We start from the raw sequence: 25,179 nt of genomic DNA, 5'->3' as shown, positions 1-25,179 counted from the left end.
TCTAATAAGTAGTCGTTAGAACCCTAGAGTAGAATAGCTTCGCGGAGCGATCTAGGGGGGTAATTATCGCTAGAGTAAGAGTACTTCTTAAGGATTCTTAACTTCCTAAGAATCTCTAGCTAGAAGCTATTTAAGCTATTATTTATATACTAAATAGATCGTTTATAAAGCTTAATTTAGGAAAGTAGATAGTTCTATAATAAGAGTTTTACTAGTAAAGGATAGATACCTTTATTCCTATTAACCTTTCGAACCTTAGAGTTTATAGTTACTATATATATATAAGGATATAGGGAATTCCTTAATCGGATAAGATAAATCGTCGAGTAGAAATCGGCTATTTAGTAGGTTACTAAGTAAGTAATATCTAGAAGGTCTAGTTCCCGCGTATAAATAGTTATAAGTACGTTCGTAACGCTACTTTTAATAAAAACCTAAACTATAGGAAGTATCCTTCTAAGCCTTCTAAGATCCGGTAAGTCGAATACGCCGAAATTATTAAGGAAGATAAACTCGACGTAGAGCTTAAGTAAGTAGTTCGCTAAGCTAATATTATACCTATTATATAGAATAAGGAAGTATAGGCACTTAATATATAATAAGCACTTAATCTAGAAGTAGAACCTACTTTACTATAGGAATTAGAGAATCGATAAGTAACTATTCGATATAGAGAAAAGCCCTTTTCCTCTAAGTAATAAGTATAATACTATTAGATAACTCTATCGCCGTTACTAAGTATTATACCTTTACTAGAAAGCGCTCTATAAAATCTATAACTAGTAGAGATCCTACTACTAGAAAGTAAGGAAATATCTCTAATTATAATACCGTTAATAGTAGTTCCGTATAAACCTATTATATTAGAGAATAAGCCTTTTATAGTAATTATTCTATATAAACTATAAAGGTAGATAATTAGGCCCGAAGTAGTACTTACTAGGCCGATTCGACTATTAGTCTACGAGATAGACTACTACAATTAAGGATGACACGGTGAATAGGAGGCCAGAAACGGCCGCTTTTGACGCCGTTTTAGGCCGCTCGCTCACTATAATAGGTCTTGGCGTCACGTACACTAAAGCCCACGGCCAACCCCGTTTACTACTACCTATGCTTCGGGTTGGCCGTGCCTAGTGCCTAGGCCTATTGATCGACCGATGTCTATTCGTACCGTAGCCGCTATAGGGCCCTATCCTCGTCTACCCTTAGTCACCCTCCTAGCGGAGGGGAGCTAAAAATGGCTCTTCTGTTTACCGTTCTACTTCCCTAAGTTTCTATAAATATCGACTACTATAGCCCCGAACGATAGTCCTCCCTCGCTCCTTAATAACTCTAGCCCTAGTTCTAGGTTTCTAACGAGTGACTTACTTAAAGTAAAATAATATTACTATCGACTATTCTCTCGTACTTCTACTCGTCTTCGCTACTCTTTCCCCCTCTTTAAACCTATACTATATTCCGCTGCTATACCTTCTCTATATCCTACTCTATCTAATAATAAGAGTAATACTAACTTACGCCTACCCGAGATCTTCTCGAATAACGCTTCCGACTCTAATTCCTCTACCGTACCTAGCGTCTTCGACTTAAGTAGCGAATCCGAATCCGAGTCTAAAGATAAGTCCGAAGATAAGCTAGCTTTAGAAGATAAAGAGAAGTAACTTCTACTAGAATACTATCTCTAGGAGGCCGAGTCTCTTAATATCTCCTAGCTCTAATAAAAACGCTATAGCCTGAAAACTTAGGAGAGATTAGATAAGACGTAATATTTTTAGGATAGATAAGATATCCTTATAATATCCCGCTTCTATTACTAGGTTCGCTAATTATTCTAGGTTCTATAATAGTATAAAGCGCGGTCCGGTAGAATATTTATCCTAGCTCTCTAATATAGAGGAGACGGTACGCTTCTTTAAGATTCTCTTCTCCTAGCGGTATAACTAGCGATATAGAAAGGATAGATATCGTACCCTAGGAGTAAAGACTAAAAGCTCGCTCGACTTATTCTAGAAGTAGTAGTATCTAATCTATAAGGCCGAGGTTAGATATAAGCTTAGTAAAGATATCTAAGTTAAGATCTATAATATAAGATCCCGATTAAGTATCGAGATCGGTATAGATAATACGCGACTAATATTCTATAGGTACTCGCGATAATTACTAGAGATAAGAAACTTTCCCTTAAAGGTCGACCGAAAGCGACTATATATATCGAGGATATAGCCGAGTTTGCCTGAGTAATCCTATCTATAATAGAGATAACTTTTCTTTATAGCTAGTACCGGATATAACTCCTCCTTTTCTACTAGCTAGCCGCTATTACTAGTAGCCGTCCTAGGGCGCTACTAAAACTTCGCTTTTAGGATCTTAAATTAATACTAGTTCGGGATCTAAATAGAGGACGTCCTCGACTTTTTATCTACTTAAGACCTAAATTTATAAAATCATTTCTTAGTAAAAAAGAGTTATAAGAATATCCCCTTACTAAGCTATTCCTTATACTTATCTTTCCTCTAGTTATATACTTTTTAGCGCCCTTTTACTTATTATTTCTAATTAGAAATATATTCCCGATTCCGGAGATTATCTTTAATCCTATATTAGTCCTTAGTCCTTATATTTTCCTACTAGGTATACTATTTAGAATTAGCGTATTTAAAAGTCTATTAAAAGACGGCCCTATAATAGACTACCCTAAGAAATTATACTATCTTCGGATCCTAGATAGACTTAGTTAGTAGGAATTAAAGCTAAAGGACGAAATTCTTAATTAGAATATATTTTACTAAGTAGTACGAGAGGCTAATAGCCTTCGAATCGTACTCGAAAAGGGACTTATTAGGTTATAGCTATATTATAGAATAAAACGAGGTAGTAAGATTACCGGCTTTACGGAAGTCGCGAAGCTATATTATCTCCGATACGGCGTAGTAAAAGTGTTTAACGATAGTTATAAGTAATATATTATATATATATAACTTTTAGCTAATACGTTCCTCTCTACTAGCGGATATATCGAATAAATTATAGAACGTAATACTATAGTACGCTAGTATTAATACTTTTATCCGGTACTATAGTATAGGTATCTACGTAGATACCTAGGCAATTATATAGGGTATACCCGCTTAGAAATAGCTTATACGGTTTACCTACTTAATAAGTCGATCGATTGATCTTTATAGACCCTATCGGCTTAAGGATTCGAGCTATATTAAAGATATTCCCCGCGTACGTACTTTAGAAGATAGAAAATAGGCGAGAAAGCGAATTTGAGACTCTAAGAAGTATATCTATAAAGAAGTATACGCTAGATTATAGTAGGAGTTCGGCGATATTCTACTATAGAGTAGCCTTTATTCCCGAACAATCTATAAGTAGTAGAAGGCTAAAAAGAAAGGTATTAAAAAGTTACGCTAGAAATTTAATTATATAGATAAGTAGTATAATCGCGTAGTAAAGCAATTATAAAATAAGAAGGGATAGTAAAAGTACCGATTAATTCGTAAAAATCTAGAGCGGTATAAAAATAAGTAGCCGGTAATCGATAGTAAGCGATAACTTTCCGGAAAAGTTATTAACGAAGAAGTTATAGGGGCGTTATAGCGTACTAGCTATATAATACCGTAGTATATAATACTTATCGATAGTATTCTAACTCTACCGGGTATAATAGTCGAGAAAGAATATAAGCGTCGAATTACTATAATTAATATAGTGATTATAGTCTATAATATAGAAGAGGGTACTCCCTCGCGGCCTTAGGCCCTATAAAAACGTACCGCCGATACTACCGATATATTACCTACTACCGCTTTACCTAAGAGGTAGAAGCCTATCCCCTTAGATAAGAATAGTAATACTTTTTCTAAAGCGATCGCTTCTATTTATATTAAATATCTAGGAGAGAGACTAACAATCTACTTTATTTATCTTAGTAATACTAGACTACTAGAACGTAAACGCCTAAAAATATATAAGAACCCTAGGTCCCTTAGCCGATACTTCGTTAATAAATATATTAAGCCGTTCCTAAATAATATATACTATAAGTATAATATTTACGGGGAAAAGCTAATATTAAAATCGGGACTCCTAAACTATATATAAAGAATATATAGAACTATCTCCTACCTACCTTTACTAGCTCTTAGCCTACCCCTTTCTTAAATATCCTATATTTCTTATTTCTCTATTAAATATATCCTATAGAGCGAGGTTAAGCGTATATAGTATATAAATATCCGATCGTATAATTATTGATTTTAGGGAAATTTATTAATAATTACTCCTAGTTAAGATATCTAATAACGAGTTATAATAATAAAATCAGAGTAATAATATAATTAGTAAGTTATAGTACTACCTACGCCGAATCTTCTTACTATAGCGAGCGTTCAAATCTCTATCTAAGTATCCTACGCTAATTATAGAGGCTAGAACTTTACTTAGTAGGCTAGTATAAGGCTCTTTAGAAAAATAGTCTTTTCTTAGCGGTTTATCTAGTACTTCTCTATACTTTTTATAATCCTAAAAACTACCCTTATAAGCCTCGAGTTAATAGTTGATTTCTATTATACTAGCTTTCCGCTCTTACTTAGTATATACTCTTTAGAATCGATCGTATAGGTTTACTTCGAAGGTATAGCTATTATAGCGGAACTAATCTTTAATAGCGTTATAAAAGCGTAATATTTACTAGCTAGCTAAGGTTAGCTAAGTAACCCCGCCTTCTATCTATAAAACCCCCTACTCTACTAAGGCACTTAGTTTAGGAAATATTTGCTCTATATATAATATATAATAGTACTTATTTGGTTCTATAGCTAGTAAGATTTAAGGTAGGTTTTAATAGGGCTATAAGGACTTACTAAAGTATCGACTAGAAAGGTCCTTAATATTAAAACGAAATATAGACCTAATATTAGGTTCTCTATTTAACTTTCTAGGAATATAGTCCTAGAAGCGATAATAGCTTCTACTACTAGAATTAGCTTATAATAGAATTACTCGTTTCTAATCGGTAAGCTTATCTTTAATATACTTTCTTTCAAACGTAACTCGCTTAACTAGGTCCTATATAATCCTCTCCTACTTACTATCGTTTTTATCCGAGGGATTATCGAGGTAAGTTTCCTCCGGAGAGAGGTTAACTAGCCTTTTATAAGAAGTTATACTTTTTACGATAGACTTAACCTTAGGGGAATATAGAAATAAATAGGAGGAGTTATACTTATAAAGGAAGTAGGATTATTTTTATAAAAGGGGAGAGAAATACCCTTATAAAAGGTCCTAGACCTCTAGTATCTTATATATAGTAGCCGAATACTACTAATATTACGTAGAGGAGCCTTAACCTATCAACCCTTAGCTACGCGCCGTCTTATCGCCTACCTATTAATCAACGCTATAATTAGAAAATCATAGTTTAAGACCCCCTATTAGGCTTATAATTGGTTTATAGGACGATAACTAATTATACTGTTATAACGTATTTTATAAAAGGGTATATTTAGTAAATACGAATATATCGGGTCGATAATTGGCCTTTAAAGAGATAACTAAATATCCTATTTTTAATAATAAATTCTATATATAGAAGAAGGCCCTATAAGGAAGAAGGTCCCGTATAGAAAAGAAACTACGTATAGAAGAGGGCCCCGTATAGAAGAAAATTACGTATAGAAGAAGGCTCCGTATAGAAGAGATCTCTATATAGAAGAAGCCTCTATATAGAAGAAGAGTACGTATGGAAGAGATTTCCGTATAGAAGAAATCTATGTATAGAAGAAGGCTCCGTATAGAAGAAGACTACGTGTAGAAGAAGTCTCTATATAGAAGAGATCTCCGTTTGGAAGAAAACTACGTATAGAAGAGGGCTCTATATAGAAGAAGGCTCTATATAAAAGAAGGCTCTATATAGAAGAAGGCTCCATATAGAAGAAGTCTCTATATAGAAGAAGACTACGTATAGAAGAAGTCTCTGTATAGAAGAGATCTCCGTTTAGAAGAAAACTACGTATGGAAGAGGGCTCTATATAGAAGAAGGCTCCGTATAGAAGAAGGCTCTGTATAGAAGAAGGCTCCGTATAGAAGAAGTCTCCGTATAGAAGAAGACTACGTATAGAAGAAGTCTCTATATAGAAGAGATCTCCGTTTAGAAGAAAACTACGTATGGAAGAGGGCTCTATATAGAAGAAGGCTCCGTATAGAAGAGGGCTCCGTATAGAAGAGGGCTCCGTATAGAAGAAGGCTCTATATAGAAGAAGGCTCCGTATAGAAGAAGATTATAATATAGAGGCTTATAGAGACCTAATTACTAACCTAAATAGGGCTAGTAAATATAAGATATTATTAGCTAGCTTAGCTCCCCGGTCTTCCTACTCTAAGGTAGAGAAAGGAGTCCTAGATAACCCTTCTTAGGATCTTTAGTACGTCCTTATCTCCGGCTAATACCGAACAACTTTAATATTATTGTTATAGGGCTAGTAAAAACAAGCCTTACTTCTAGTCTAACTACCTAAATATTATATAAATCGTTTATAATAACAAATTTCTAAGATAGGTAGATAAAATCGAGGAGAAAATAATAAGACTTAAACTTTAAGAAGGTTAAACTTTAAATAAGCCTAAATAAAAGATCCCTTTAAAATTTTATATTCGGAATATTCGATCTTTAGGAAAATTATAGTACATAAATTTTAAGAGGCGGTATAATTTAAGTGATTATAAAATTTATAGCCCGAAATTTTAGACCCCTAAGAATATTCTATTATCTTAAAGCTTATAGACTTATAATTTTTTACTCCGTCGGTATTAACCGGATATAGGGAATTAGCGTAATAGTTATAAGGTACAAAAGCGCAATACGAATAAGATATGTAAGTATAAGCGCCTATAAGATAAATATAATATATAGCTACTTCTATATTCTTTTATTCTCGGCCTTCTAAAGGAAACTTTCTTAAAATACGGTTACTTTCCCGATCGTAGTCTTTGAATATTATAGTCTTTAAATATTATAGTCTTTTCGCGTTCTATAATTAATAGCTCCTCTTTATATAATAATATTTATATTTATTAAGCCCTTTCCTATTAGCGGACCTAAGTCTTATAAGAGCCCCCTCTATCTATATTTTTCTATATAGGTTTCTCTACTCCCTAAATACCCCTAGATATTAAGGTAACGTACCTAATAGCCGCTATTAAGGCTACTAGGTCAAAAGATACTACTTCGAAAAGAAAATTAATACAGTAAAAACAATATTACTATAAAATAAGTCTAATAAAAAAGGTATACGAATATAATAGGATATATAGCGTAGATATATATATAGGAATTCGTATCCGAGAGACGGGCTAGATATATATATTATCAGCGGATACTTCGGGATTTTAGGCTTTCCTTAGCTTACAATTAGTATATCTTAAACTATAGCTCTAATAAAAGGATAACTAACCTATTAAGAACTCCTACTATCTAGCCCCGATACTAGTAATAGACTAGGATCTATAGTAGGTTAGTAAAGATATACTGTAATAACCTATATAAAGTTATAAGACCGAAGTAGAAGAAAGAACCTTTGTTTTTCCTATCCTCGGTTAGGGATTTTATATAATTATTATCCTAATATTTTAATTTACTTTACGAGAATATAGCTATAATTAGCGGTCTAATAATAAATTCTATATATAGAAGAGACCTCTATATAGAAGAGAACTACGTATAGACGAGGGCTCTGTATAGAAGAAGGCTCTATATAGAAGAGGACTATAATATAGAGGCTTATAGAGACCTAATTACTAACCTAAATAGGGCTAGTAAATACGAGATATTATTAGCTAGCCTAGCTACTTGGTTTATACTCTAAGGTAGAGAAAGGAGTCCTAGAGAACCCTTCTTAAATCTTTAGTACGTCCTTATCTCCGGTTAATACCGAATAACTTTAATATTATTACCCGTCCGATACTTCGTATCCTATAATAAACTATAATTTCCTCCGATAATCTTATAACCCTTCTCTTAAAGGGCGTAGATTTTAACGTCTAAAACCTATAGTCTTTCCTACGATAGACGTATTTAGACGATCGATTTATTCGTAGGAAAATCTAGGTATACTAAAATCGTAGTCTTTCCTACGATAGACGTGATCCGATAATCGATTTATTCGTAAGAATATCTAGGTATACGCTGAAACTATAGTCTTTCCTACGATAGATATGATCTAACGATCGATTTATTCGTAAGAATATCTAGATACGCGCTAAAACTGTAGTCTTTCCTATAATAGATACGATCCGACGATCGATTTATTCGTAGGAAAATCTAGGTATACTAAAACTATAGTCTTTCCTACGATAGACGTGATCCGACGATCGATTTATTTATAAGAATCGTATCCTACCGGAGCTTATAATAGTAAGCTTATTTAGGGGCTACTAATATATAATATATAGATAGTGATTAAGGAATACTAAAAAGGTAAGATAAGAAGGGAGTATTTATATTAATAAAATTGAAATAACGTAGTTCGCGTCTAGGATAAGTAAACCTCTCTTCTTTAACCCCTTACTCCTTTTACGCCTTTCTTTCGCTAATAGAGTTTCCTAGTCGTAATATAGAGCTATGTATCGGGTTTAATATTCTACTCTTTAGTAGTAGGCTACTTTTCCGGTATAGGACACTCTTCCGGAGTAGGATACTCGTTAGAGGCAATAGACTACTTCTTAACTACTATAAAATATTTAGTAGAGATACGCTTATTTATTTTTCTTCTACTAGTACTCCCTAATTTATCTAGAATAGTAAAGTCGGCTCTAAACTCGGTAGGACCTCCTAATATAAAATAGATTTTATATGGTTTAAATATACCGGTACTATCTCTCGTGATTTCGATAGCTATATTATTTATATTATCCCTTACGTAGTTTAGCTCCGGTTATAGAGACTAGGAAAAGAAGACTTAAATTAATTCCCCGGGTATATCTTGCTAAGACTAGATTATATACTAAGGGATATATAATCTTATTTCGATATCCTAGGATACCGAAATATATAAACTTACCCCTTTTTTATATTTATTAATAGTGCCTAGTATATTACCCCTAGGGTTAGATTAGGCTAGTATACTTTAATTTATAATATAGTTACCCGCTAACAGAGCTTAATAAGATATACCTTTACTACTAGAACTAGTAACTAATAAGGTATTATATTTATCTATAGAAGTACGCCTCTATATCGGGATTATAAAAGTAGCTATCGATAAAGGCTAATAATCTACTTTTTCCTACTTAGCTACTTCTTCTACCTACCTAGATACTTCTTCGAAATCACTAATCTAGTATATTTTCTTATAACGAAGTGTTAATAAGTGTTCGAGTTAGCGAAAAACCTCTAAGCGTACGCTAATAGTACCTACCGCCTTACGAGACTATATAATAGCCTTATCGAGGTAATCTATTATATTTATTACTTCGTATAGAAGTCCGAGCTTAGTCCCGAGCTTATAGAAATAATCTCTAAGTAAATAATACTAAGGGCTAATAACCTTTATTTTATTAATTATAATATAAGCTTTATTAATTATATCCCTAAGGTTAGAGAGCCGTCCGATATATCTATATTAGAGTTCTAAGTCTTTTCCGAGATCGCGTATATAATCTAACTATAATTTATTTTAATTATAAGTAATCTAAAGAGTACGTTTATATAGTAAGATCGCGTTATTAAGATCTTTTATATTTTCTAATATATTATATCGGAGATTAAAATTAAAAGTAAGCTTAACTAAGAGATCGAAGAGGGAAGGGGACTCTCTAATAGCCTCTCTAACTACTAGGGAAAGGTATTAAATAGTATTATTAAGATCGGCGATAGTTCCTATAGAACTAAACTATCTTCCGAGCCTTTCCCTAAGTTCGAACTAATATAGTATAAGATTATTATAATTTATCCTACCAATTTATATAGTACGAGTAAGTTCAATCGCTCGATTAAGGTTAGGTAAAAATCCTATAGATTAGAATCGAGTATCGAGTAGTCCCGCTAGAAAATCTAGGCGTATTTTATACTTAGGATAGTTATAAGTAGTTATCTTAGCTATAAGCTAAGAATAGTCGATCGCTAAGTTAAGATTAACGATATCCTCTATTAGATAATATCGTATATATAGTTATATCCTAAGGTCCTCGAGGAGCGCGGGATTAATAGCGGCCCGAAGTACTAGAAAGCTAAGCTAAAATACTTTATTAATATTACCCGTCGGGTTTATAGGCTAAACTAGAGTATATAAGCTACTTTCTAGGGCGTATAAGTATAGGGAAAGCTAATTATCGCTCGTTTCGCGACGTTAGCTTTAGTCTAGGTATTAGAATCGAGATTCGAATAATCCTACTAGACGATTTAGGTACGCTATATAGTCGATATAGGAAGTCGTTTTAGTCGCTAGCTAATAATATTATATTACTATACCGAGTTTAAGCTTATTAATATTTTGTGTTTGCTAGTATCGAGTATCTAGCTATATCCTAAGGTTTTATAAGAGTATAGGATTAACAGCGGCCTAAAGCGCTAGAAAGCTAAGCCGAACTACTTTATCAATATTACCTATCGGGTTTATAACCTAATATTAAGCGTAGGAACTACTCTCGAGGGCGTCTAACTATAGAGAAAGCTGATTATCGCTCGTTTTATAACATAGGATTTAGGCCGGGCAGTAGAACTAGGAATTAAACAATTTCACTAGACGATCTAGGCGTGCTATATAGTCGAAATAAGTAGGCGTTCTAGTCGTAAGCTAGTAATACTATATTACTACCTCGAGATTATTAGGATTTTGTGTTTACTAATATCGAGTATCTAGCTACATTCCAAGGCTCTCTAAGTAGGCGGAATCAATAGCGATCTAAAGCGCTAGGATACTACGCCAAATTGCTTCATCGATATCATACTCCGCTAAGCTTATAGATTGATCTTAAGTGCGTCTAAGGGCATCCGAGTATACGGGAATCCGGTCATTACTCATTTTGAGAGATAGGTTTTCGGCTAGGTATTATAGGTCTTCGGACTATAGTGATCGGCATACTCTTACCTTTATTCATATATAAATAGTAATATTCTATGACAATCTTCCCGCGAAATTCCGTTAAGGATTTTCTAGTTTCGTTATATTCTAAGTTAGCCGAAATTCTTCTAGCGCTTCCCTTAAGCCGTTACTCTTTCGAATAGTCTTATATTTATACTAGCCATTTTTTTTACCCTTTTAAGATATTAATATAATATATAGCTTAGAATTGCTTAAACCCGAACTAGAATCTATATATTCGATAGATAAAACTTTAGTAACTATAAAGTTACTTACTTTTCTATACGGCGAAGCGTTAAGAGCTCTACTAACGCGCTTTAGGTTTTCCCCTTAGATAGATACGCTACTATAATAAAGGCTCGTATCTAACGATCTTTTAAACTATCCTTATATATTCGGAGGGTAAACTTTACCCGGCTAAGTTTTAATTTCTCCTAAGGGAAGAGAATCTAGCCGCTCTATTAGGAAATTTTTAGCGTCGGCCTAAGTAGTTAGTTTATTTTTACCCGCTAAAGAGAGTTCGCTAATACCTTCGCGACCCCGAAATATACTATTAGTATAGCGATAATATTAAGGTTTAATATAAAACGGTTTATAAAGATATTTACTATACTCGATAGGTAGTATATAGATTTAAAGCTCCCTAATAAGACGTAATACTTATATATTAGCGCTATAATTATATAAATATCTATTTAAGGGGTATATATCTACTATTATAGTATCTAGGTAGGCCTAAACTCTAATATATCAATACTATAGGGATATATTCTATACTATACCTATTAGGTTTACCTAGGTTTCTAAAGTCAGCGATATAAGGGAACTTAAACTACTTAAACGTCTCCTATATTTATATCGAAAATACTAGCTCGCCGTAATCTAGCTTACTATAGAGGGCCTACTTTATAACCTCTAGTCTAAGTCACTTTATCTACTAGTTATATACTACCTAGTGACTCTTAAGGATTAGGAAATAAGCTAAAAGTATATAAACTAGTAGCTCTCTAATAAAAGCTAAGACTAGTATAGAATAGGTAGAGGCTAATCGGGGTTCCCCTATTAATACGTATATTAGCGTAGACGGTTATATAGAGGTAGGAGGTAGCTATTGATTGATATATTATATAATCCACTTATTACCCTTTTCTAATATAAGTTCGGGTACGTAAGCTAGCCTAGGTAAGACACCTATTCTACCTTATCTATACTATAAGTCCCCGTCGCTATATATCTACGGCGGTACTTCTTTAAAATATATTTAATTCCTATCAAATTTTATAGGTAATCCGAACTAAGTAGAATCCTACCTTCTTTACTACCTAGTACTAGTATAAATCTATACCTTTATCCCCTCTAATCTATTAAGCTAACCTACCTTACCCTTTATAAAGTTACGAAGCTCTAGAGTATTATTAAACCTAAGTATAGTACTACGTTTATAAAAGTATACGGATAGGATATAGTATAAGAGCAATTACTTAACTATAATAAAAATAAGCGTATTTAGATAGAAATATAACCTAGTATAGCTTTATATATAGATATATAGCTAGGATATACTAAAGGTAATTTACCGCTCTAATATTCTTCGAAAATAAAATACTAAGCTTTCTCCGTATAGCTAAAGAAAATAGAGGGATAATAAAAAGGCGTCTTTTAATATAAAGTATTAAAAAGTTCTTATAGGGTTCCCCTTAGTTACTACTAATATTATAGAGAACTCGATATTTTATACTTAGTATACTAATAGTCTCTATTCCGTAAAAGCTAAGTTATATAATATTCGCCTTAGATAACCCGCGTTTTTATAAGATTAGTAATGCCCTAGGTTTTGATACGCTACCCTAGTAGTAAGATAAGTCTAGTTAATACCCCCTCCTCGGTAATAGAAAACTCTAGATTTTAAAGCTAGCTCTTTATAATAATAGATATTCCTAGGAATATAGACCTCGGGTATTTACCGAGAATCTATAGACCCGCGTATATCTTAGTAAACCTAAGTTATTATACGGCTCGATTAAGTATAAAGAGGCGTTAATAACCGCTATATAATTCCTTCGAAATAAGTTTATAAGAATAACCTCCTATAGAGGCCTATCTATTCGTACGTATTATTATTAAGTCTATTATATATCAGCCTCTAGCTCTAATTTAACAAAGTTATAATACGCTTCTTACTACTAGGGACTAGATAGAGACCTAGCTTCTTTAAGTATATTTCTTCTATCTCCGACTCCTAGGAAATTAAAAAATTAGATTATTTAAATAGATCCTAAATATAGTTATAGCTCTCGGAATTTAGAAAGGCTTTATATATCCGATTAAGTATAAAAAGCGTAGTAGTACTACCTCTTCCGGCGTATAGATACTATAATTTATAGTCGATAGGCTTATACTAAGCGTACTTCGTTATATCGAGCTTAATAATAAAGTCTATAAGTTATTAGCTAATATAGCCTTACTTAGAAGGTATACTCTTTCTAACTATCTAGAACGTTATAGATATATAGCCCTATTCGTCTAAATACTCGTAAGAATATATTAGGATCTAGGGGACCTTAGGTTAGCTTTATAATAATATTATAGTAGTTTAAGGAGCGTACTATAAGGGAATTATATTTTTATTAATCTAATACTTTCTTTTCTTTAGGATATTACTAGGGGTATCTTTATCTTTATATACTTAGAATAGGTACTTACCCTATTTATATCCTAGAAATTTCTAATATTCTATAATAGCCTTAACGAGCTATTACGTTATAGAAATCGTTTTAATTCTATAAGCTAATATATATAGCTTCTTAGAATACTATATAAAGCTTAAAAGTCCCTACGAAATATACTATTTCGTAGGGGCTAGGAATAGAGTAGAATATAAGGCTATTATTTAATAGCCCTACTAATCGCCTACCGGCACTATATTAATTTATAATAATTAGGTTCTTTTCTAAGAGATCTAAGCTAGGCTATCCTATCCGTATATACGACTAATCCTACCTATTTGATTAGTAGTCGATAAACTAAGTATAAACCTTTACTATTTTTAGCTAAGGACGTTATCCTAAGGTAAATATACAAATTTATTTTAAAATCGTAAGGAAGGAAGTACTTAGGATCTAAAGTAAATCGGATAATAGGAGTATTTTAACCCGAGGGTATAGTTTTAAGCGACGAGTATAGAACTTATATAGCTAGTCTTAGATACCTCGGTACGTAAAATAATAATTAGGTATTAATCCTATATACTTTCCGATATAGAAGTAGTAGACAAAATAGTTTAAATAGATAAGTCTTCTTTAATACTATATATTATAGAAATATAAAGTATACTTTCTTTTCTAACTTTCTTCTAACCCTTAAACGAGTCCTAAGGTACTAGTTCCTTCGCCTTATAGATCTTTATATATAACAAAAAATAATAGTATATAGACTTCGGTTTCCTAGAAACCTATAAGCCGTAGCGAACAATTCTACTTAATCTATTAACGTAGTCTACTAGGAATAGTAAGTCTAGACTTTTAATTATATTATAATTATATATTAACCCCTAAAATTCTTTAAAACGCTTAACTAAGGTCAATCGAGTAATATCTAAGTATTCCCGCTAAGTAAGAAGTAGTTAGTCGAATAAAGAATAAGGGCTTTAGAGGGTCTAATAAGCGAAACGTACTAGTAGCTCCGCTATATAAAGCTCTTACTCCCTAAAGTATCTCTTTACCTTAGAAGAAAATTTTACTATTAGGGATCGTAGTACTCCTATTATAGAGGCTAACAACCTCCCCTCTAGAATTAACTATAAGATCGGGGACTTAGATAGTTTTATTATCTATTATAGTTAATTATAAGTTAGATAGACTAATATAAATCTATAAACCTACTAGGGAATCGCTACTATATATCTAGCTATAGGAAGGCGATATCGTATCCGCTCGATAAGGGGTTATTATAATATTTTTATTTAGTCGTATTCTTAGTAGTACCGCCTAGTTATCCTAGAAATTATTACTATAAAAAAGAAGTTTAATTAGATTTATAAGCTAACTAAGAAGCTACGAAGGGATTTAGAGTTATAGGAGATAGGTTATTCTATAAAGAAGTTAATACTAAGCTAACTATATAAGAGTAAACCTAGGTAGCTAAAGAAATAATAATAATTCTTATAAGATACCTTTTTTTCCCTTATACGATAATCCTATTAATTTATTCCGTAGTATCTTATTCTATCCTAAGAAAAATAGTTAGTATACTAGCCTTTATTAAGTTATTATTCTAAACCGAAGATCTAGTTATAGTTAGTAGGGAGTAATAGAGAATTGATCCTCGATAATAACTTAGCATTTAATACTTTATCTTCTAGAGCGTTATAGGAGTTAGTGAATTTCTTAGATAAAATATAGATATAGCTATTTTACGGATAGGAATAGATAGGATATATACGCCTAGGTATATATATCCTATCCCTATAATATTTTAAGTTTGCCGTAGCTATCTTATTAAGATAGTAACCTTAAGCTTTAAGTAATTTAGGTCTATATTTTAATAAATATTTAATTACTTAATCACTATTAATAGGTCTAGCTTCAATCGAGGAGAGATTTCAGCGGTAAATTAGGTATATAATAAATAGGTATAAAATAAATAAGACAAATAATAGGGCAAATCGCTAGTTAGTCTATATATATATAACTTATTATATACTTAGAACCTACCTAATAGGATAGATAAAGTACGTTAATAGTATAAGCTAAGATTTAATCATATAACTTCGCTTACTAGATTAGGTAGGTTATACTAGGTCGGGTACTAAGATCGGAGACTATAATAAGCCCCGCGATAGCCCCTCCTTTATCTAACTAAAGTCGTAGATTTTACTTATAAAGGCAAATAGGTTAATAATTATTATAAGATAAGCCTAGGGAGGATATACCTAACTTTCGAGTTACTTACACTGATTTTATAAGACCTCTTCTATATTCGCTTTATTACCCTATAAGGACCGATAGCGACAACTAACTAGATTTATAAGCCGGTAATTACTATCGTATCTAAGAATATTAAATAAGCCGTAAAATTAGCTTAGGACTAAGTCTATACTATTACCGACTCTATCCCTAAACCTAAAATTAGAAAAGTAATAGGGTTTCTACCTAGTAATCTCTACTATAAAGTTATAAATAGAGCTATAGAGGAATATCTAAATAAGGTATAGGATCTCTCGCGTACTTTATAAGACGAAATATTTTTAACTAAATATAAGGCTATATCCTCTACCTCGTCTCGGAAGATATTAAGAAGTAGAAAAGGAGGAGTAGTATACTTTCCCGGTTAACCTAGAATCGCCGAAACTTTTATAATAATAATACCGATATCGATCCGAGGAAACGTATAGATCTACGGAATAGAAGTCGATATAAAATATTATTATTATATTCTATAGGAATATTCGCTTAATATTCTAGAGGATAGCCGATTAGTAGTATTAATAATAGATAATATCGTATTATAAATAAGTCTTTTTTACGAGTAAGGTTTTGTATATTTAATAAGTCTACTTATTAGCGTTCGGATTATTATTTAGTGTTTATTATTGAAAGTATATAACTTCTAAGAACATACTAAACGGGAAATCGAACTTTAACACCTAATTAATTATTATAGTAAGATATCGTTATATATCTAGCGTTTTAGATATAAATACTAATATTACAATATTAGTATTATTAAAAATCGATAAAGGCATATTATTTTCGTTTCCTAGAGCGATTCCGAGTAAAGCAGCGCTTATATTATTTAGCGCCTAGGGATTTACCTAGCGTAGACTTGATTAAAGCCTAGGAGTATTAACGTAACCGAAGTTACTTATTCTCCTTAGACCTTCCGCCTCTAGCGCAAAGTATTATATCGCGACGCTAGTATTATTAATATCTAGGATACTTAGGATAATAGAGTTTCCTTACGAAATACTCTCTATTATAAAACTCGTATTATTAAAGGTATAGAAAGGACTATAAGTAGTAGAAGTATACCTACTCTTAATTAGGGGAGTAGATTATTAAAGTGACTTATAACAGACGTTCTAGCCGATAGAGTATTATAGGATTAAAGTTACCGCGAAAGGTTTACTATAGCCTGTATATTATAATATTGAATTTTATTAGGAGAATAAAGATAGATTTACTAAAGATTTAGGGATTATATTAGCTCTTAATAAGATCTTAGAGTTAGAAGGAGAAGGTATTATCTAATACGTCTTAAGAGAAATTAAGGGCAATCGGTTTTTAGAGTATTAATATCTTTCTAGGAATACTAATATATAGGAGAGACTTATTAGAAAGCCTAGGGAATTTTATCCGTAGATACTATAAGTTAAGCTTATTATAATACTTAGAGTCTTAGTAGTCTATTTACCCCTTAAAGAGAACTTAATCCCTCTTTAACTAGAAGTATATACTTCCGAAATTTTATCCGACCCGTCTAGAAATAAAACTAGTCTTTCTATCGGTTCTTCTATAGAAGAGCCTATCGATCGAATAGCTAGGGAATATTAGGGATATTTAGGTTTAATAAGAGAATAGATTAGAACCTACGTCTATATAGAATAGTTAATCTATATTAATCGCTCGTACGCTTAACCTATTAGCTAACTCCTATAGGCGTTTTAACTACTATTATTCGTAGAGTATTATAGATTAAATTCTCTAATTATATTCTCCTATAATAATAAGATATAAGCGACCCTATAGCCCGCCCTAAATAAGATCGGATTCGATATTAAGGTAGTATTTCTATAAATAGATTAATAGCCTTAAATTCGACTAAGCTCTATAGATATATCTTAAAACTAAGAAAGTTAGTACTTATTTAATATTAATAAATAGTATAAATACCTCTTTACGGCGGAGTTAGGCAGAGAAAGGATAATTCCTTAAGGTTTAATATACTACTATCTCTATCCGAACCGAGAATATAGCGAAAGTACCTTTTTCGTCTTTCTTTACTTCGTAATATCGGTATCCGGCTAAAGTCTTTATATAATAATACGTAAGGAGCTTAGAAGAAATATCCTACTTCGATTAGCTTTCGGAAGGTTTACGTTCGAATTCTTAGACCTAGATCTTTGTCTTTTACCGTTAATACGCTATTAACGCTACTCTTCCTAGATATATTATAATAAGATAATTAATAATACCTTTCTTCTTAATAGATTAATCTCTCTAATATACTCTAGGTTAATAAAGCAACGTCGAAATATATTTTATTCGCGGATATTACTATCCTAGAATAGCTACGGATAGCTAGACTAGAGAACTAAGTATAATAAGAGAGCTTTAACTCTCTCTTCCGAAAGTACCTAGTTTTTAGTAATATTAGTAAGTTTATTTACTTACTTCTCGTCTAGATTCTCTCTAGATTGTAATAAAAAGCTCTAGAACCATAAGCGACGTTTAGATAAAGTAGAGTTATCCTAAATTATCCGCTTTAAGTTCGAGGCGAATATCTAATAAAAAGTAGTTATCTACCCTAGGGATTCGAGTATCTTTCTTAGTAGGTCGTAGGTTTACTAGTTAAGTCAGTTACTAAATCTACGATAAACCCGAGAGTTATATATTATTACTAGCCTTATAGAGTAATAGCTCGATATATAAAAGAGTAGTACGTAATACTCGGTTAATCTATTATAGATTAGTAAAGGTTGATTTTAGTTATATTTAAAAGACTTACTTAAAAGCCTATCGTTAGTATTATATAAAGTTTAGATAGAAGGGGGTAGCCCAAATTTATTACTAGAGTTACTACGCTTATATAACTAGTTCTTATTTAAGCTTATCCTTATTCGGAAAGATATATATAGCTTAGCTACTAGTATAGTAGGGATAGGATATATATACCCGGGTATATATATCCTATCCCTACTATATTAAATATATTAGTATTACTTTAGACACTTTTTCTATCTAGGGACCTTAATAAAAATAGGTTACGGGGCTATTCCCTAGGTTATATACTATCTAGTTTACTAAGATACTACTTAATACCAATTATTTAGTAGGGCTTAGCGTTAAATTACCGGGGTAACGATAAATAATAATCAAATAAAAAATAATTAGTAAGTGGTTCTAATATACGTATAGGGAGCAATTTAATATAGTCTATAAGGCTACTATTATAGTACTATATATAATATAAGGCTAGGTACTCCCGCCCTTTAAGAGTGTTTCTATTAGAGCCAATTTTTATCTCGAGTTATTTTACCTACTATCGTTAGTAAGTCTAAGTATATCTAGATATATTATTAAAGCTAACCTATCTATCGCTAGTTATACTTCGCTATTTATTTCTCTATCTAAAGGTAAGAGTCTAATATTATTTACCTCGGTAGTAAGTAATATACGTATAATATATATACTTATATCTATTAAGGAAAAAATGCCTTAGGGGTCGAAAAGTATTTATATAGGCTATACTACGGTTAGATATAAGGGGAAGGATATTAAGCGTAGTAAAAGATGCCCTAAGGACTATAGATAGGTACGCCTTATAAATAATAGGGAGTAATTAGTAATAAATCGGATATAGCTTAGGACTACTATCCCTTACTTCTTTCGTTTATAATGATTTGTTACCTTAGTATATCTCGTTTATACTTAATAAAAACACCTACTCGGCTAAAAACTATATAGGCACCCGATTATATATATAAGATATAACTACGTGATATCGAACGAAATAATATAGAGTTAGGTATTTCTCTATAAGTTTTAGGTCTCTTACTAAAGTATAATAATTAAGTTTATAAAGTAATAAGAGGGGTTTATTTTACTACTATAATATAAGTATAGTAGGAACGGGGAAATATATAGGTCTATAGAAAAGCGGAGTAGTGACTTATATTAAGGCTTAACCCTCTATCCCCTATAAATTCTTTTTAAATCACTTACCCTCGGAATAATCTTACTCTACTATACTCCCTCTCTATCTCGTACCTTATTTTAGCGGGCTAGAACTAGGCCCGGTCGTTCGTTAGCTATAATATATATATAGTATATACTAGCCCCCTCTATTTTACGCTACTCCTCTCCCCTACCTCTTCTATACCTAGTATTCGCTATTTATTCGCTCTAAGCTATTCTCTACTAATAATAAAATTAACCTATTATTACTACTCCGGCTAACTAATAGCCCTTTCGCTACTTTTTAGCTCGATTAATCTATCCTCTCGTTTTTATCCTAGCCTTATTTCTTTAAACTATATAGTATAATATACTAAATAAGTCTCTACCGATAAATCATACCGCTAGTTATCTTTCAATTTTCTACTTACCTTTTTTTCGTCCTCCTATAAAAACCTATAGGTAAAAATATATCCTACTCTTAATCCCTTTAAGTCCTAGCGGTTTATAACCTCTACCTCTACTCTATTAACTATCTACTATTTATATAATTATATCTACCGACTTAACCTCTTAGACTACTATATAGGGTTTCCTATAAAATAGTAACAGCTAAACTACTGATTATTTCTATCGAACTTAATAGAATAAGCTCTATCGAATCGCTTTAGGTCTTTCTAGCTATTTAAAGTATATAGCCTTAAACTAGGTTATAAGTAGGCTTAACAATATTATCCGTTTATTAGAATTCTCCGATAAGACCCGCTAAGCGGCCCGGGTCTATATTAGAAGGAAAACTTCCTCCCTTATAAGTAGTACTAAGCTTAAAAACGAAGTTATAATAATACAATTTATTAAGGAATATTCTAGCTTACTAGTACCTCGAGTTTTCGCGTATAATTTCGACGAGAATAATTCGGTAAGCGCCGCTTTTATACTAATAGAGCTACTCCCTAATAGCGTCGCTATAGACGCCCTAGGCGGCTACGAGGCCTATTATAGTATAATACCTAAAGAGTACCGATAAAACTTCTACCGCTCTATCGTAAAGTATTATATTAGTTACCTACGCCCGGCCTATAGGCTCGCCCCGCTTACTTTATATTATAGATCTAATTGACTTCCTTACGACTCCTAAAAATTGGGACGATTATCCGGAATTATAAGGGTAGATATAAGTGTAGTCCCTTACTAGGAATCGGCGGTCCGTTCGATATAGCAACCGTATTCTTCGAGGCGTAGGCCGATAGCGTTAAATTTAAGTAGGATAAAGAAACAATCTTACGTATAATATAGAGAGGTCTAATCCTAGCGGAACGGATAGTAATAATTATCGAGAACTTCCTATTATAGATTAAAGCGATAGCTAGCCGGCTATCCTTATATAACGAAGGGCTATTCCCTCTAGCTTATAATGACTTTCTCTATAGTAATATTATAGTAAATAAGAATAACTTCGATATTACCGGAATTATCGATTAGGAAGGTATATATATAGTTCCCTATAAGCTTGTTACGTTCCCCGACTTTCTTATAGCTATACCCGCCTCCTTCGACCTACCTTAAAAATACGATTAGGATAGGCTACTACTTAATAAGGAACTACGAGAAATATAGCGCGAGCGAGGAGAGTATATCGAAATAGTAAGATTAGCTAAGCTTTAAGATAGCCTACTCTCGGCTTACCTTAGTAGTAAGAGGAACTAGGCTATAGCGTATTCTTATAGGGCGTATACTAGTATTAGAAAGCTTAGTTTCTATAATCGCGTTATAATAGAGTTAGAGACTAAGGAATAAAATTTCGGTAGTAAAAGAAATACTAAGTAGATCGTTAATCGAAGTAGATTAAATAGATAATTGATCGAAGTAGATTATTAACCGAAGTAGGTAGCTGATCTATTCTATAGCTAATAGTAGTTAGTATATAGCCGCTAGCCCTTTTCCGGTCGTACTTATATATATATTCGTTATTATAAAACCGCGTACTATAGGCTACGTTAGTAGGAAAACAAATTTAGAAGCTCTTAGACTAGGACTAGGTAGTTATAGCTCAAATATTTTTAATATATATACTAGAATTTAAAGAACCCTAAACGCTAGTATATTAAAACGCTAAAGTATATTAGTGCCTTTTTATACCTAAGGCGTGAATCGACTTAAACCTAAGGGGTAAGTAAGCTAGTTAGTATATATAGACGCTTTCCGCCCTAACGGGCTACTTCCCCGCGCTAGATAGCGAACCCCTACTATATTAACTTCGATTTATATTATTCGATTATTTACTAAATACTAATTTTAATAAGCGATAGAAGAAACAATCGCCGAGCTATAACGTTAACTTAAGAAGGAGAGATAGGCGCGAGATAAGGTAGAGCGGCGAGTATAGCTAAATATACTATTTCGCCTTCTCGATCGCTATTACAACTCTTTATCTTAAGCGCTCTAGGTTAAGACGAATACTACTCTTATAACCTAGGGTAACGCGATTAACCCCGTTAACCGACTTTACCTTAAGCGTATTATCCCTTAGCTTGATTTCCCCTAACTCTAAGAGTAAATCTAGAGGAAATTCGACTATACCGATACCTTTACTATACGCCTACTATTCCCTTCTAATATCTAAATCGATTATATCGTTATAAATATCTAAAATAGGCCGATCTATTCGGAAGCGTCTCTTCGGAATTTTAAGCGAGATATAGTAGATAACTTTATAGAAAAGGTTATTAAGACGTTAGGAGATAATAAACTACTTCGATATAAGTTTAGAATCTAAGGCCGAGTTACCTTCTATAACCGCGCGAACCTATTAGAAACTTCGCTAGAGAACAGCTTAGAGTAAATAAATCTTTAGGACGCGCGGATACCCTAATAACTAGCGAATACTAGGTATAGAAGAGGTAGATAAAGGGAGATAGGAGCGGACAGCACTATATAAAAACGTAATTAGCGCGCCGACTAGTTCTACGTATATCTTATAGCTAATAAACGATAAATACTAGTATATATAATAGAGTTCAAAGTACCGTATAAGGTAACAATTCCCGAATTAGTAGCGGGTCTATACTAGATAGATCTAGCTCGCGATATTATTAACTAGGAAGGCGATACGTTTAAGTTTTATACTACCTACCTTATCGCCGCTATAGTTACTTAGATATTCTTATATATAATCGATAATAGGCTTTAATACGGCTATATCTATATAGGGAAGGCTTTTATTTTTCTCTATATCCCGAAGTATAATCCTATAGTTATTTAATATTTTATATATATCCCGAATTAGGACGTATAGGCGGACGATAAATAGCGCCTCTATCGGACCGCTATCGGCTAGGTACTTATATTTACCCTTTAAGCGCTAGCCGCCGAACCTCTATCTTAAGAGTAGTATAATATAATATACGATAAGCTAAAGACCTAAGAGATCGAATACCTAGATATATTAAGAAAAATCCCTAAAACTCTCTATAAAGACTCGCGAGCCTCTAATTATCGACCCTCGTACTAGAAATTAGAACCGAAGATATATAATATACGATCCCGTACTCGCTATAAACTAGGTATATCTACTCCGAAGCATTTATCGACCGAAGGTAGTAATAGTAATAAAGAATTATATTCGCTATCTATTATAGTAGCGGCTTATAATAGGTCGAGCCGCGGCCGAGGTAATAACCGCTAATCGACTAAGGAAAGCGAAAGGATATAAGCCGGCTAGGGTAATAAAGAGACTTCTCGAAAAGACGAGTATTTTATATAGCTATACTATACTATTAGCTATATCCGCGGTACGACTAACCGAGACCCCCTAGATAAGAATTACCCTAACTAGAAACTCTATAGTAGCTAGAGATACTCTATAGGGCCGTAGGAGTTTATACGCCGGCTTTACCGTCAACTTACCCGAAACCGAAACTATAGGTTTAAATAACTTTATATCTATAGTCGGACGGGTTACCTCGTTAAAGCTACTCTTCTATTATACGGATATACTATAGTTATTAAAGCTACTATAATAGAGAAGTAGTATCGCCTTTAAGCGGAGGCGAACAATTATCGTTACCTTAGGAGCTTATAAGGAAATTAGATCCCCGTCTATCTTAGATTATTTTAGCTATAGGTCGCGTATTAGTACTATAGTGAATTAATTGCCTAGATAATAGTCTTAAGCTAGTTAGGAACGCGACTTCAGTATATAATTAATAATAAGAATTCTAGTTTCTTCAATTAGGAGCGTAAGAAAGCTCTAACCGTACTCCGGTTATACGGAGTTATCTATAATAATAGTAAGTAGCGTAATATATTATAGGATAACCTTAGTAGCTAGTTAATTGTTATTAACTTAGAGGATATAAAATAGTTAAAGCGCCGTCGGATACTTAAATCAACTTCTAGTAATATCTGGCGTGGTTATCGCGTCGGCGTAGAGAAAGCAAGCAAAAGCTCTTATCTAGCTTGATAGTTACCTATATATAACGACCGTTATCCTACAAACCACTATACTAGTCGACTCGGTTAACGACCGTACCGTTAGATTATAGGATAGGAGAAATTATATTTATATTCTTAGCTTAGCTATCGTATAATATAAGATTATCTTAAGAAGGTCGGGTGTTTATCATTGTTAGCATAATAGTATTATATAATATATATATATATAGGATATATATTATGGTATATATATGTTATTATGATGGGAAAGGAGCCTATATATATTTTACCGGTACTATCTAAGTGATCCTTAGATATATGATATATGGTAAACTATATTATGACTCACTATCATCTGCCATATATAGTGAGGTCATATTATGATATTTGCCATATATAGTGAAGTCATATTATAACATTATGAGATATTACATTATCTCATAATTGCCTCCTAACTAGCTATATAAGGAATCGAAATTCCTTACTTAGCTAGTATGTTATAATAATATAAGCATAACAACAATCAACTTGACTTCTACCTCTTACATTAATTCCTATTCTAGCTAAGTATAACCCTTTATATCTTATATAATATAATTATATAAGCTATAAAGATTACCTAATACCACTTCCCTACTAAAATATTATAACCTAATTATAGGCTATAATATTATATCTGCTAAAGTGCCAACAATCATAATAATAAATTATAACAAATACCTAGACGAAGAAATTATTCGGTGTTTAATATAATAAGTATA

At 32.4% G+C, this 25,179-nt stretch overlaps 1 protein-coding gene across 1 annotated transcript; it reads left to right on the top strand.

Annotated features, from left to right (window-relative positions):
* Window positions 1-1,240: 1,240 nt before the first annotated feature.
* Window positions 1,241-3,108, top strand: N7537_011471 (uncharacterized protein; the record flags this gene model as incomplete). The annotated part of the gene is given in 8 exon segments (XM_056902525.1): window positions 1,241-1,258; window positions 1,506-1,660; window positions 1,839-1,866; window positions 2,148-2,230; window positions 2,564-2,736; window positions 2,797-2,845; window positions 2,864-2,939; window positions 3,049-3,108. The coding sequence occupies 8 exon segments, from the start codon at window positions 1,241-1,243 to the stop codon at window positions 3,106-3,108; spliced, it is 642 nt and encodes a 213-aa protein (XP_056747812.1).
* Between the last annotated feature and the right edge of the window lie 22,071 nt (window positions 3,109-25,179).

This window comes from Penicillium hordei, assembly GCF_028827395.1.
Source record: "Penicillium hordei strain IBT 12815 chromosome Unknown utg000006l_segment0_segment0, whole genome shotgun sequence".
NCBI lineage: Eukaryota > Fungi > Ascomycota > Eurotiomycetes > Eurotiales > Aspergillaceae > Penicillium > Penicillium hordei.
Note: the sequence above shows the minus strand (reverse complement) of the source record. Positions and strands in the feature narration are given on the sequence as shown.